Source organism: Amia ocellicauda, chromosome 18 (assembly GCF_036373705.1).
Source record: "Amia ocellicauda isolate fAmiCal2 chromosome 18, fAmiCal2.hap1, whole genome shotgun sequence".
In the NCBI taxonomy this organism is placed as follows: Eukaryota; Metazoa; Chordata; class Actinopteri; order Amiiformes; family Amiidae; genus Amia; species Amia ocellicauda.
This window is the reverse complement of record NC_089867.1, coordinates 8976737-8989864: the sequence shown is the minus strand read 5'-3', so window position 1 is coordinate 8989864 and position 13128 is coordinate 8976737. Positions and strand designations below refer to the sequence as shown.

Genomic DNA, 13128 nt, shown 5'->3' with positions numbered 1-13128 from the left:
TGGGACTCGATCCATATCTTGCATATGCTACAGATTAATTAAGAGAAACCCCTCAATATAGGGAATTTGCATGCAAATCGGGACGAACCTAAATTGTATAATATTTCTCAAGTTTCCTCTTGATTTCAAGCAAAATGTCATTTGAACAGCTGAATGGGGCTGAAGGGCCAAGGATACCATCTGGCTTCACTTCATGTGTATGAATATTAGCAAGTCATTTTTCTGAAGACACGATTCAATGCTCTCTGAACACAGCACTCACCATTAGATGGCCAGCAAAGCAGATTAGCAGGATGAAGGACAGCAAAATGAAAGCCACTCCAAATGAAATCCCCAGGACTGGAGTTCTGAAAAATGTATTACAGAAAATCTTTTATATAACCAAGGAGAGCATAAAGACGTTGCTGAAATGGGGAAACCTGCAAAGGGAAGATATCGGTGAAGCACAATTTGGGGCAGTGATATGAAGCATGACAATTAAAGAAAAAAGAAAATAATTCGGCTAAGTTAGCACTTTGTAGAAGGAGGTCAAGAATGAGAAAGTCCAAGAATTGAATTCCTTATTTATCATACCCCTCCAGCTGAAATATATCAAATTAATTTAAGTTTAAATGCTTACAAGATCACACAAGGGCAAAGTTGGCAAACCATTAACCCAGTTTTGGTCTTTATCTCAGATTTTGTCTTGAAAGGACTATACCAGGCTCCGTTTGTTTCAGTTATTAACTCTGCCATCTAGATCTGATGTTCTGAGGGACTCCAAGCTCTGTAGCACCGTAAAACAGGGTTTAACATAATTTTGCACCTTTCTTAGTTCAATAAAAAATCTAAATATGACCCCAAATAAAAAATATGGCACTCTGATTCGCCTATTGGTAATGTTTTGTAAAGTTATCAACTGGTTATCGCTGGACACTTAACTGGAGTATTTACAGTTTTCTGTCAGTGTTCAAGGCACTGTGAAACTAGATCATTGACAAGTATGGACAGTTTAATGAACAATCACCAAATTACATTTTCTAAACTGCATCTGCACATGGGCTTTTTACGGATGGAGGAAGGAAGAGATCGGTATTGAGTATGTACTTTAATTAACCAGCTTGTTCATGACATGAAATGAGAATTTGAAAATGTCTGGAGCAGGAATTTGTTTCCCATTGAACAATGCAAACTGGCACAAAGCCTGCCCTAAATCTGCCAATCAAACATGTATAAACTTTTAAGTTCAAAGTTCTGCACTTACTGAAAAAGCACTTATCCAAGGGAGAATGCCACATACTATTTTTTTATTTATTCTGCTATCAACACAACCGAAAAAGCCATGAAAGAAAGAATACCTCAATACTTACTGCTTTCATAAGGGAAAAGAATGTAAAATAGTTTCCCATAAGGAGTAATTGCTGACATGTTTCTTAGTGAAATTTGAAAGACAGAAGAAACTAGTAGCAGCATAACTGTCAACAATTATAAGGTTGACAATGTACTTTAAATGAATGGAATATCTTCAAATTATATTATTTTACATTCACAGTAAAATGATTCATAAAACCAGGGAGCTTCATTACCCAAGTCCAAAAATGCCCAAAGTTTAGCCTTTTACTACAAGGATTCAAGTGCTGTGCAATAACATACTTACTATAAAACTAGACTATATATATATATATATATATAAATATAACAAAATAAAACAAAATAAAACAAAAATGTTCATTTTACCCAAACAAATACCTTCCAGAGCTGTATATATATATATATATATATATATATACAGTAAGGGAAAAAAGTATTTGATCCCCTGCTGATTTTGTACGCTTGCCCACTGACAAAGAAATGATCAGTGTATTATTTTAATGGTAGGTGTATTTTAACAGTGAGAGACAGAATAACAACAAAAAAATCCAGAAAAACGCATTTCAATAAAGTTAAAAACATTGATTTGCATGTTAATGAGGGAAATAAGTATTTGACCCCTTCGACTTAGTACTTGGTGGCAAAACCCTTGTTGGCAATCACAGAGGTCAGACGTTTCTTGTAGTTGGCCACCAGGTTTGCACACATCTCAGGAGGGATTTTGTCCCACTCCTCTTTGCAGATCCTCTCCAAGTCATTAAGGTTTCGAGGCTGACGTTTGGCAACTCGAACCTTCAGCTCCCTCCACAGATTTTCTATGGGATTAAGGTCTGGAGACTGGCTAGGCCACTCCAGGACCTTAAAGTGCTTCTTCTTGAGCCACTCCTTTGTTGCCTTGGCTGTGTGTTTTGGGTCATTGTCATGCTGGAATACCCATCCACAACCCATTTTCAATGCCCTGGCTGAGGGAAGAAGGTTCTCACCCAAGATTTGACGGTACATGGCCCCGTCCATCGTCCCTTTGATGCGGTGCAGTTGTCCTGTCCCCTTAGCAGAAAAACACCCCCAAAGCATAATGTTTCCACCTCCATGTTTGACGGTGGGGATGGTGTTCTTGGGGTCATTCCTCCTCCTCCAAACACGGCGAGTTGAGTTGATGCCAAAGAGCTCGATTTTGGTCTCATCTGACCACAAAACTTTCACCCAGTTCTCCTCTGAATCATTCAGATGTTCATTGGCAAACTTCAGACGGGCCTGTACATGTGCTTTCTTGAGCAAGGGGGCCTTGTGGGCGCTGCAGGATTTCAGTCCTTCACGGCGTAGTGTGTTACCAATTGTTTTCTTGGTGAGTGTGGTCCCAGCTGCCTTGAGATCATTAACAAGATCCTCCGTGTAGTTCTGGGCTGATTCCTCACCGTTCTCATGATCATTGAAACTCCACGAGGTGAGATCTTGCATGGAGCCCCAGACCAAGGGAGACTGACAGTTATTTTGTGTTTCTTCCATTTCGAATAATCGCACTGACTGTTGTCACCTTCTCACCAAGCTGCTTGGCGATGGTCTTGTAGCCCATTCCAGCCTTGTGTAGGTCTACAATCTTGTCCCTGACATCCTTGGACAGCTCTTTGGTCTTGGCCAAGGTGGAGAGTTTGGAATCTGATTGATTGATTGCTTCTGTGGACAGGTGTCTTTTATACAGGTAACGAGCTGAGATTAGGAGCTCTCCCTTTAAGAGAGTGCTCCTAATCTCAGCTCATTACCTGTATAAAAGACACCTGGGAGCCAGAAATCTTGCTGATTGATAGGGGATCAAATACTTATTTCCCTCATTAACATGCAAATCAATTTATAACTTTTTTGAAATGCATTTTTCTGGATTTATTTGTTGTTATTCTGTCTCTCACTGTTAAAATACACCTACCATTAAAATTATAGACTGATCATTTATTTGTTAGTGGGCAAACGTACAGAATCAGCAGGGGATCAAATACTTTTTTCCCTCACTGTATATATATATATATATATATATATATATATACAGCTCTGGAAGGTATTTGTTTGGGTAAAATGAACATTTTTGTTTTATTTTGTTATATTGATTTCTTCAGTAGCAGTGGAGATAATTGCCAGTCTCCCATTGACTTATGAAGCTATACTGTAGATGTTATGCCATGAAATAATGTAATATATGTATAGAGCCACCAACTACACTACACACAAATACAATCTACAATATAAGGATACTTACTTTGGCAAGACTAGGATTTGTACTACGAAGATACAGAAAAAAATTAGGCAAGCACAGGTGACGTAATACTTGAAAGCTGGCAAAGTAGTTGCTCTGTACTACGGAATAAAGGGAAATAATAATTAGTGGAATGAAAAAAGGGTGCTAACAATTCAGTTTTGTAGTTTAACATTATATAAAAACTACAAATGAGAGGAATATGTCCTGCAGCAGCTTTTCCTTTTATTTGTTAAAAATGATTTGATTTGTTAAAAATGACAATATCTTCAATGGTATTACGATACTATTGCATTAGGGCAACACTTTTATTGGTTGTAATAAATAATAACAAAAAAATATGTTTACAATATGAAATGAAAACGACTTTCACTATTTATACAATTGCTTACCTCCTTCTCAAGGGTTTTATTATGAAAGAACAATGATATCCTCTGAATATCTTCAGACTTTAGCCATTGCCTGAAAGAGATACACTCAGTCACAAGGATTTGCTAAGGCTTGAAAACACCTATTAAGAATGATTTTAACTTGTTGTAGCCCCACCCACATTCCTCTTGTGCTATCCAATGACAACAGTCAATTTGATATTAAAGCATATTGTAATAGTATGTATTTGAACATCAATTCAAATTAATGAATGCTGTGTTACTGAACATATTGCACAGTATAGTGAACACTGTGCCCATTTCTCACTAATTAAAGAGAATCCCGGTACCACATACTTTTGGGAGTTTATGCCATCGATCGTTCGAATCATTCTTTCATTCAGCTCCTCCTCAAACCTCTTTTTCTGGGATTTTGTTCTGCGTAAAACAAAGGGATAACTGTCAGAAAAATTGCAGTTTCATGGCAGCTTTTTGTGAATGATAACAATTTGGCTCCCTGTAAGGAGTATGCCTTATTAGTCTCAAAAGCAGTGAAATATTAACATACATTGATTCATTACCCTTTAAGTAAAGTTTTTAGTGGGATTATGTAGTTTGGAGTACCTGACTATGCTGGAGTCAAGGTGACTGCTACAAATCCTGCTTCCTATGGTGATAGCTGAAAATAATAGGCTTCCATGAACTACAAAAGTCACCCTGCCCCTCAATATTCATAGCAACTAAAGCATTATAGAACATTGTGTTGTTTTTCTCAGATTCAGTCGCGCAGACGAGACACAGTGGCAGAAACTGCTGTAAGTACTCAGTAAATCCAAGTACAAGGGAGAATTTACAAACAAAAACAAAAAATGTTATTGTCTCTTTTGCATTATTAAACCCCCATGACTTGGTAATCTTCTATGTATTGGAGTTGGAAACATAACTCCCACTTCAGGGCAATATTTGCCTATAATTTATTTTTTCACATGTCTCCTGAAATGTCAACCTGAAATAATATGAAACTGCTCCTAAAAGAGACCTAAAAGAGCGCCTGATGCTGTTTTAATACTGACATGTCTGGATTGTAGGAATACTGTTCAGGCAGACAGGTCTCAGGTGTGTAGGTTTGTTAAGTCTAAAACACCACAAATCCAGAAAATGTACTAGAAAGAAATCCAAACCTTTCTGACCGTCTCTGAAAATGATATTGTCCCATTGGTACATCCTAAAAAAGGAAAGAGATGGGAATTTAATGTTGTAATTTAATGTTGTTCTCATTCTGGCTGATATTAAGTCCAAAAGCTTCATTGACGGTGACTCACAAATGCTTACGAGTCTATTTTCTTCTATATAAATCAGTATTTTTTTGTATAGTTGACCAGCAACAACCTATCAGGCTATTCCTTTACATGTACCCTTATGCCTGTAAATCCAACTAATCAAGTAATGCAAACTATAGACATATAATGAGACATTTGGAGAAGTGAAAGCATTATCATTTATCTAGGCCGGTTAGCACACCGAACTTTTTAAAGCAGCGTGTAGACTTTGACCCCTGACTGATTGTGCCTCGATGTTACACACTCAGACTCACCGCTGTGTTGATCTTGCCATTCTCAGTAGTCATGCTGTCTCGGTGGTGTAAGTGGGCAAAGGGCTTGGCGGCTCCCCAGGACTCCAAATAGCGAGTCATCCGCACCGAGGCCCTCATCTTGGCTCCATCCAGCGTTTGTCTGGGTCTGAAGTGATGCTGAGGGCTGCGCTTCTCCCCCTGCTCATTTACAAAACAATTCATCATTCACACACCTGGGCCATGACCTCACACACATTAACACACATTCACACTCCAGAGGTGCCACTGGAGGCAGATTTACTTATGCCCATCACCGAAAAAAAAAAAAGGTCTTCTATATTAAGACACGATACAGTGAGCACATTATATATTAATGATTAATGCTGCTTTACTGACCAAATAATCACAATTCTGATGTAGATCTTCACAACTCTTGTAGATAAAATGAAAATATAAAGCAGCACTAGTTGTAAAGTCGGAATCATTTGTAATAACGACTACAAAAAATGTAATTAATGACACCTGTATTTTCAATAAGTTCAATGTATGATCTTCTCATTTCATTTTTACAAGCAAATGAAGAAATCCATACTTGTTATTAACATCCATATTTAATATTAATATTGAATTTAATTAAGCTGGTAAAAACACCAGTGGGAACAGACTGTTCTAATAAAGCTTTCAAAAACTTAAGCTCAACATATTTCCTGTATTTGGTTTATAGACACAATAATATTCTCCTGAAATACCCTGACACGCAAAATATTGCATTTCCCAGGCGAGCGGAGGGAAGTTCGGTCAGCACTGTATTAATATGCACCACATGCAGCTAGAATTTCTAAACAGAACCAACTAAGCGTGTTCATAATAATACACTTAGAACAGTTAAGGCACAGTATTGTGTGAATGTGTGTGTGTGGTGGGTTCTAGTTCAAGATGTAATATCTACACATGTCATAATGTGGTGAATAGCACAGTGATATTATTATGTGAGACATAAACAGTTAGTCACATTGACCTTGAAATGATGAGCTTCTGGTATCTGCTCTCAAAACAGGAATAGCATGATTTTATTTATTTATCTTCCTTCTTTTCTTTTAAATCAGTGACTCTCACTGTGAGTGAAAATATTGGTCTCATTCATTACTATGACTGGCTGATAAGACTCCGTTGTATATAAAACAAATAAATAGACAAGCTTACTTTTGGATTGATGACAAGGTAGGTTATAACTCCATGTTCCTTTAAATAAGGGTCTCTGTTTTGTCCATCTCCATCTTCGACTTTGTAGGACCCATTCAAATGTTCCAGCGTGACTGAAGTGATGTGAACTCGTCTGGAAACGAATACCAAGAGTTTCAATGTTTTATAGGAGGCAGGCTTTTGGATCTAATACTCCAGGTCATTTATTTTAAGAAATACACTATATCACCTTTACTGGAAGAAAATAAAGAGAGAGAGGAAGTAACAGCCCTGAAATAATGGTTTGGGTCTGTGTCTATCTACGGTCCAAGGAAGTTAAATGGCTTCATAAAAAGATCAGATTTCAATTGGAATTCATAAAATCTGCAATCCATTCACAACACCAGCCATGCCAAAACATTCAGAAAAAGCTGTACTCCTAATATTTTATTTCTGTATTCTATAAATTGAGCTGACTTATCCCTTCTGTTCTTCACCAACATACAAGGAGAACATATTCTGAGTAATGTGTGCAATAGTGGTCCAATGCCTTCCCTTTAACCAGTTTTAACAAGACAGCACTGAAAGGTATATTTACGTTCTTAGTTAGAAATCCAAAACAAGATATATTAGGCAATGGACCTTGTCATCTGAAAATTAGATTATTTTGGCTGCACATACCATGCCAATTTCATGTGAGTGCCCATGAACATTGTTAAACCTCACTTATTGAGTGTATGTGTGAAAACCAAATGTGTTATACAAATCAACAAGATCATTAATTTAGCCTCTGTGAATTGGATCACAGCCACCCTAGTTCTCAGCACTGAAGTGTACTCAGTACTATGGTTTGAAGAGGATGTTGCTACCACCACACACTTGTCACTAGACTGTGTGGAGGTGGCAGAAGGGGCAATCTGGACTCCTACGGTTACCTCTTACAGACTGATGTGTTGGAGGGAACAACATGGTGTAAAGAAGTATAGACTAGTGCACCATCATCAGCTTCTGCTTTGTGTCTTTGAAGCTGTGTTACTGGAGAGTTCAGTCTCGTTTGCAAAGCTGTTCTACACACTTGGCAGTACGACCAACTCAGTGCTTGGAGTCAGAGTGCTCTTACAGCTCTTATACCTTAACCATTATAGGGAGAAACTAAATATTTACTGAGACACTGTCATCCTCCCTCCACACTTCCACGGTTCACCACCAGAGGTCATCGTCTCCAGAATACTAACCCGACTCTCACATGGCCCAGCACAACAAGCATCCATGTAATTAACATTCCTCAGCACCATGTGCAGTTCCACCATAAGCGCTCTGCTCCCATTGGCCCAACTCTACACATCCCTGTCCCCTGCTTCCCTCTGTTCTGTATTTAAACCCCCTGTAACCAGCATTCAATGCTAAGTCTTGATCTCTCCCTAGAGTCATTTCTGTGAATTCTGTTTGCTGGCCCTCGACCCACACCTGTATGACTACTCTGTGCTTCTCCACACCTGGGTTTTACCCTTCTGCCCCTCGCCAGGTATTACAGATGCATTGCTCAATCCCACAATTCTCAGCTTCCAAGGCAATTCTTAACCACAACCTGAATCAGTGATTTGGGGCAGCAAAGCCTGGACTGTAACTCTATTGCACTTTTGAGAATGTTGCCAATAAGGATGTGACACCATTGATCTGAATTTGTGAAAGTCAATTTCCACTTGAGATGGAAAACAAGTGGTAGGAAACACCTAAAGTGTGTAAACAACGATGTCTTTGTCTTTGAAACAGAAGGGAAATGCAAACCTAGAGGAACAAATGCCCTGGGAGCAGAGCTGCTGACGTGAAATCACTGGTAACAAAAAATTGAACGAGGTGTCTGTGTATTCTGCTAATTTTCACTTCTGAATTTCAGGCTTCTGTCATGTCAAGATCTGCCATTTCAAATCCTAGTTACCTACTGATTAATTTATGATATACATTGTCAAGTACTGATTGCTATACCTTCCATTCCACCGTTTCCCATAAAAAACACATCAGCAAGTGAGCTGATGTCAAATGCTTGACAGCACAAATAAAGGGATATCACACAACACACTGATGACAGCTTGTATATCTTCATTTTCTTGTTTGACTCTTAATGAGCTACATGTAGGACAAGTGTGACTAGAAAGGGAAAGCTGAATGACACATGGTATTAATCATTCAGTCACTATGTTTAATATGCATATTTGATTGCATCTAACACAAACTGAAGTGCAACTGCATTATAGCACTTCAGATTATTTCTGAAAACCAAATGCTTATGCCTCTCACCTCTACTAAAAGAGGACACTATAACTATAATAGGAATGTGCATGTTTAAATAAATTGCAGTTTTGACTTAATTATTTGTGTCACATAGCAAACAACAATGATAATTAAACAAACAAACAAAAACCATGTTGAAAATGCTTGTCCCGGGTGAATGGTTGGAAATGGCAATTGGAGGTACGTCAGAGTTAAGCTATAAGCCGCTGTTAGTGGATAAACAAGTCACTTAATGAAACATAGATAACTATTTTCAGAAGCTGCTTTTGAGCAATTAATTTCATGGCAGCAACAAAACAATGAACTACACACCATAAATCCATGTAACAAGGGATACATTAAAATACTGACATTGTTTACTGTTTTTTAATGATCAGTTCAGAACTTCAGAACCAGGCAAACAAACTGACACTCCCCGCACATTGATAATTTACTTCAGTTTGGTGCTTGATATCGTAGTAAATCTGTTGATAAGACTATATAAAATGTTTTTTAATCTGATTATATATATATATATATATATATATATATATATATATAACTTTCAAGCTTATGTTATTTTGTAAAAAGGTAGATTACATCAGCAAAATATGATGGTACAATAATACATTAATTTTCTGCTCCTCTCTGCCAGTCCATGTGCTTACCCAGGGACTCCACCAGCCTCCATATGATTGGCCAATGTAACATCATGTGACCAAACATCGTACTGCCACTTCTGAAGCCCGATGACACCACACAGCACGTTCCCAGAATGCACGCCAACACGCATGTTTATGTCAACTCCTGTGGCATCTCTCACCTTCCTGAGTGAGAGAAGAGCAAAGAGACACAAAAGCTTTTAAATGCTGAAATCTATAGCACTATGCGGGGATATGGCAGTGTATGCAGTGGGTATGCAGTGCAGTCTTTTACGATAAAACAGGATGCCTGCATTTTTAATGAACACATTTATTTTGCTTCCAGTTTACCTAATTTATAATTAAAATCAGTGCAGAGTTGCACAGTTAAAAGGTTTGACCTGTTTAAACAAAGAATTCTGTTTAAAAATTATGCTCTTAAAAACAAAGACATTGACCTTGATATTGTTTTTTGTCAGAATAAGTTACACCAAAAAAAAAAAAAAAACTTTTAATATTGTTAGTTATATAAATCACATCTCAACTGGAAATCCAGTGGAAGATATCGCAATTAAAAACGTCCATTTCCATTTCAACGTGAACTTGATTGACTTCACAATTAAATAATCTAATTACTGAAATAGAATTTGAAATAATAATTATAATAATTTATAACGTGGTAGTGAATTCAATACATTATAATATATCATGTCCCATTGAACTTATTTATATGAACAGAAGTACACATTGACTGAATTAAAAATTAAGAGATGCTATCATTCCAACTTGAACACATTTGTTTAAGCGGAACAGGCTTTCACAAACAGATCTGAGTACAGCATGACAAATAATTAGACCTTCTATGTTCACGCACACAGGGGTGGAAAGTAACGAATTATAACTACTCTCGTTCCTGTAATTGAGTAGCTTTTTCATATACTTTTTTGAGTATTTTTCAAATTTTGTCATTTTACTTTTACTTAAGTATGTTTTAAGTGAAGTATTGTCCTCAAGGAAAAAAAAATGTGGATGACAGGCAAAAAGACCAATAAATGAAGGAGCAATACATTCAAATGTCCAGCATCCCGCCCACAACACTCAGCAGGCCAATCACAGTGTGTGTCGTGATATTACGGTTAGTCAGTCAATTAAAGATTTGAAGTCAGTCATGTAGTCCAGCAGCAGTAAGGTAAGTTAACCAGCTATCTAGCCACAAGTTTTAGTTAGTAGTGGTGTACATTTTTAATCGAATTCGAAGATCGATCGAAATGAGCGTTTCATTTCGACCATCAAATTTAAAGACGGGGTCGTTGATTATTTATTTATTTGGCTTGCTTGAAGTATCAGAAAAATAAAACAACAGCAGACAGTAAATATCTTTCCCGCTTATCCGTTCTTCTTCACAAAATATTTGAATTAAATACCTATACGGCGTTTCAGCTGTGAACTCCTCAAATGTAATGCGCTGTAAACACTTTCTTCTCCAACCATTGAACCTGCAGTTTATGTGGTAGTATATACTGAATACAATATAGCCGACAATCTGGAGTTTGTAATAAAAATGTGTAATTGTGAAAGAGCTGTAATCGTGTTGATTGCTAAAACGTGATTTTCTACAAGTCATATATTCATATATTATTGTCATTGTTTTATTAGCAGATTTGCACCTGCTATAGCTCTCGTCTGCCTGCCCTGTGATTGGCTCAGCAAGTTTCTAATGCAATCTTGATCATGTTGCAAACCCAGGTCTCTGGATCCATGCTTTGATCAGTCACTTGTTTGATGCTAATTATTTTATATTATAGGGCAGTGTAGTGTTGAAAAGCACGTTTACTGCACTGATGTACACAGCTGTAATACTAGAGACAGAGCCATTTCAAAGCGCTTTCACATTGCATAATACTATAGGCTATGTAATATTTCAGTTTCATGCTAATTTTATAACTAGTTCTTTGTTTTATAATTGTATGTCTTCTAAGATATGTGCATACCAATTTGTATAATGTATTGTGTAAAGTTTGTTTAATTATTATTATTCTTGTGTATGTATATGTACATGTTTTGATACATAATTGAAGAATGGCAGGTGATATAGCTCATCTTCCTGTCCTCTGATTGGCTCAGCAATTTCTAACGATCCTTGGAATTCCATCATGACAACTCCAGAAAAACTGTTCATGCAACTGTAGAGCTACTTAAAGTCCATTAAAGTGCGTTTCATAAGCCCTTACTGTTAATTTACTGTTAATACTGTTATTGTTGATTTCCTGGCTGGCAGTGTTAAAATAATTGTTGGATTCTTGGTCAAAATTTTTTATTAATTTGGAGACAAGTGTGTGAAGAAAAATAACAATTACAATTGAAAATTGAACCAAATCAAAACTGTGTGGAATCGTTACACCCCTATTAGTGAGCAAACATTTGAAGAGCTTCACAGCAAAATGTGATAATTAAGCCAATTCCGCACATAATTCATGTTCTTGCTATGGATATACTCCTAGATATACTCCTATTCACTTAGTATACACAGTTTAATCTAAAACGAGTTATGTCTTGTAATCCCAATGCTAAAAACTGTTTATTTCCCCCAAAATGAACGCTGATTTATATCAAAACGCAATATAAGAACATAAGAAAGTTTACAAACAAGAGGAGACCATTCGACCCATCATGCTTGTTTGGTGTCCATAAATAACTAAGTGATCCAAGGATCCTATCCAGTCTATTTTTAAATGTTCCCAAATATTCAGCTTCAACCACATTGCTGGGGAGTTTATTCAGACTGTGACAACTCTCTGTGTGTAGAAGTGTCTCCTGTTTTCTGTCTTGAATGCCTTGAAGCCCAATTTCCATTTGTATCCCCGGGTGCGTGTGTCCCTGCTGATCTGGAAAAGCTCCTCTAGTTTGATGTGGTCGATGCCTTTCATGATTTTGAAGACTTTAATCAAGTCCCCATGTAGTCTCCTCTGTTCCAGGGTGAAAAGGTTCAGGTCCCTCAGTCTCTCAGTAGGACATTCCCTTCAGACCTGGAATAAGTCTGGTTGCTCTCCTCTGAACTGCCTCTAGAGCAGCGATATCTTTCTTGAAGTGTGGAGCCCAGAACTGCACACAGTATCCAGATGAGCTCTAACTAGTGCATTGTACAGTCTGAACATTACTGCCCTTGTTTTAAATTCTACACTTCTGACAATATACCCTAGCATTCTGTTTGCCTTTTTTATTGCTTCCCTACATTGATTGGATGGAGAAAGTGAGGAGTCCACATAGACTCCTAGGTCTTTCTCATGCATTACGTCTTTCAGTTCCATTCCTCCCATAGTGTAATTATAGTGGACATTTTTGTTACCTGCATGTATTACCTTGCACTTGTCCACATTGAATTTCATCTGCCAGGTGTCGGCCCACAACTGAATATTATCTAAGTTCCTTTGAATAGCCTGTGCTGCAGAGATTGTATCTGCTGAGCCACCTATTTTAGTATAATCTGCAAATTTGACA

At 37.4% G+C, this 13128-nt stretch overlaps 1 protein-coding gene across 1 annotated transcript in view; it reads right to left on the bottom strand.

The window, feature by feature from the left end:
* adcy2b (adenylate cyclase 2b (brain)) overlaps positions 1-13128 on the bottom strand; it is a 124331-nt gene that overhangs the window by 18278 nt on the left and 92925 nt on the right. Inside the window, exons 8-15 of the mRNA XM_066691000.1 lie at positions 9658-9816; positions 6740-6872; positions 5558-5734; positions 5145-5188; positions 4321-4401; positions 3988-4057; positions 3599-3696; positions 263-347 (exon numbers count right to left, since the gene is read on the bottom strand). Coding sequence (XP_066547097.1) covers positions 263-347; positions 3599-3696; positions 3988-4057; positions 4321-4401; positions 5145-5188; positions 5558-5734; positions 6740-6872; positions 9658-9816 — 847 coding nt within the window. The remainder of the gene's footprint in view (positions 1-262; positions 348-3598; positions 3697-3987; positions 4058-4320; positions 4402-5144; positions 5189-5557; positions 5735-6739; positions 6873-9657; positions 9817-13128) is intronic.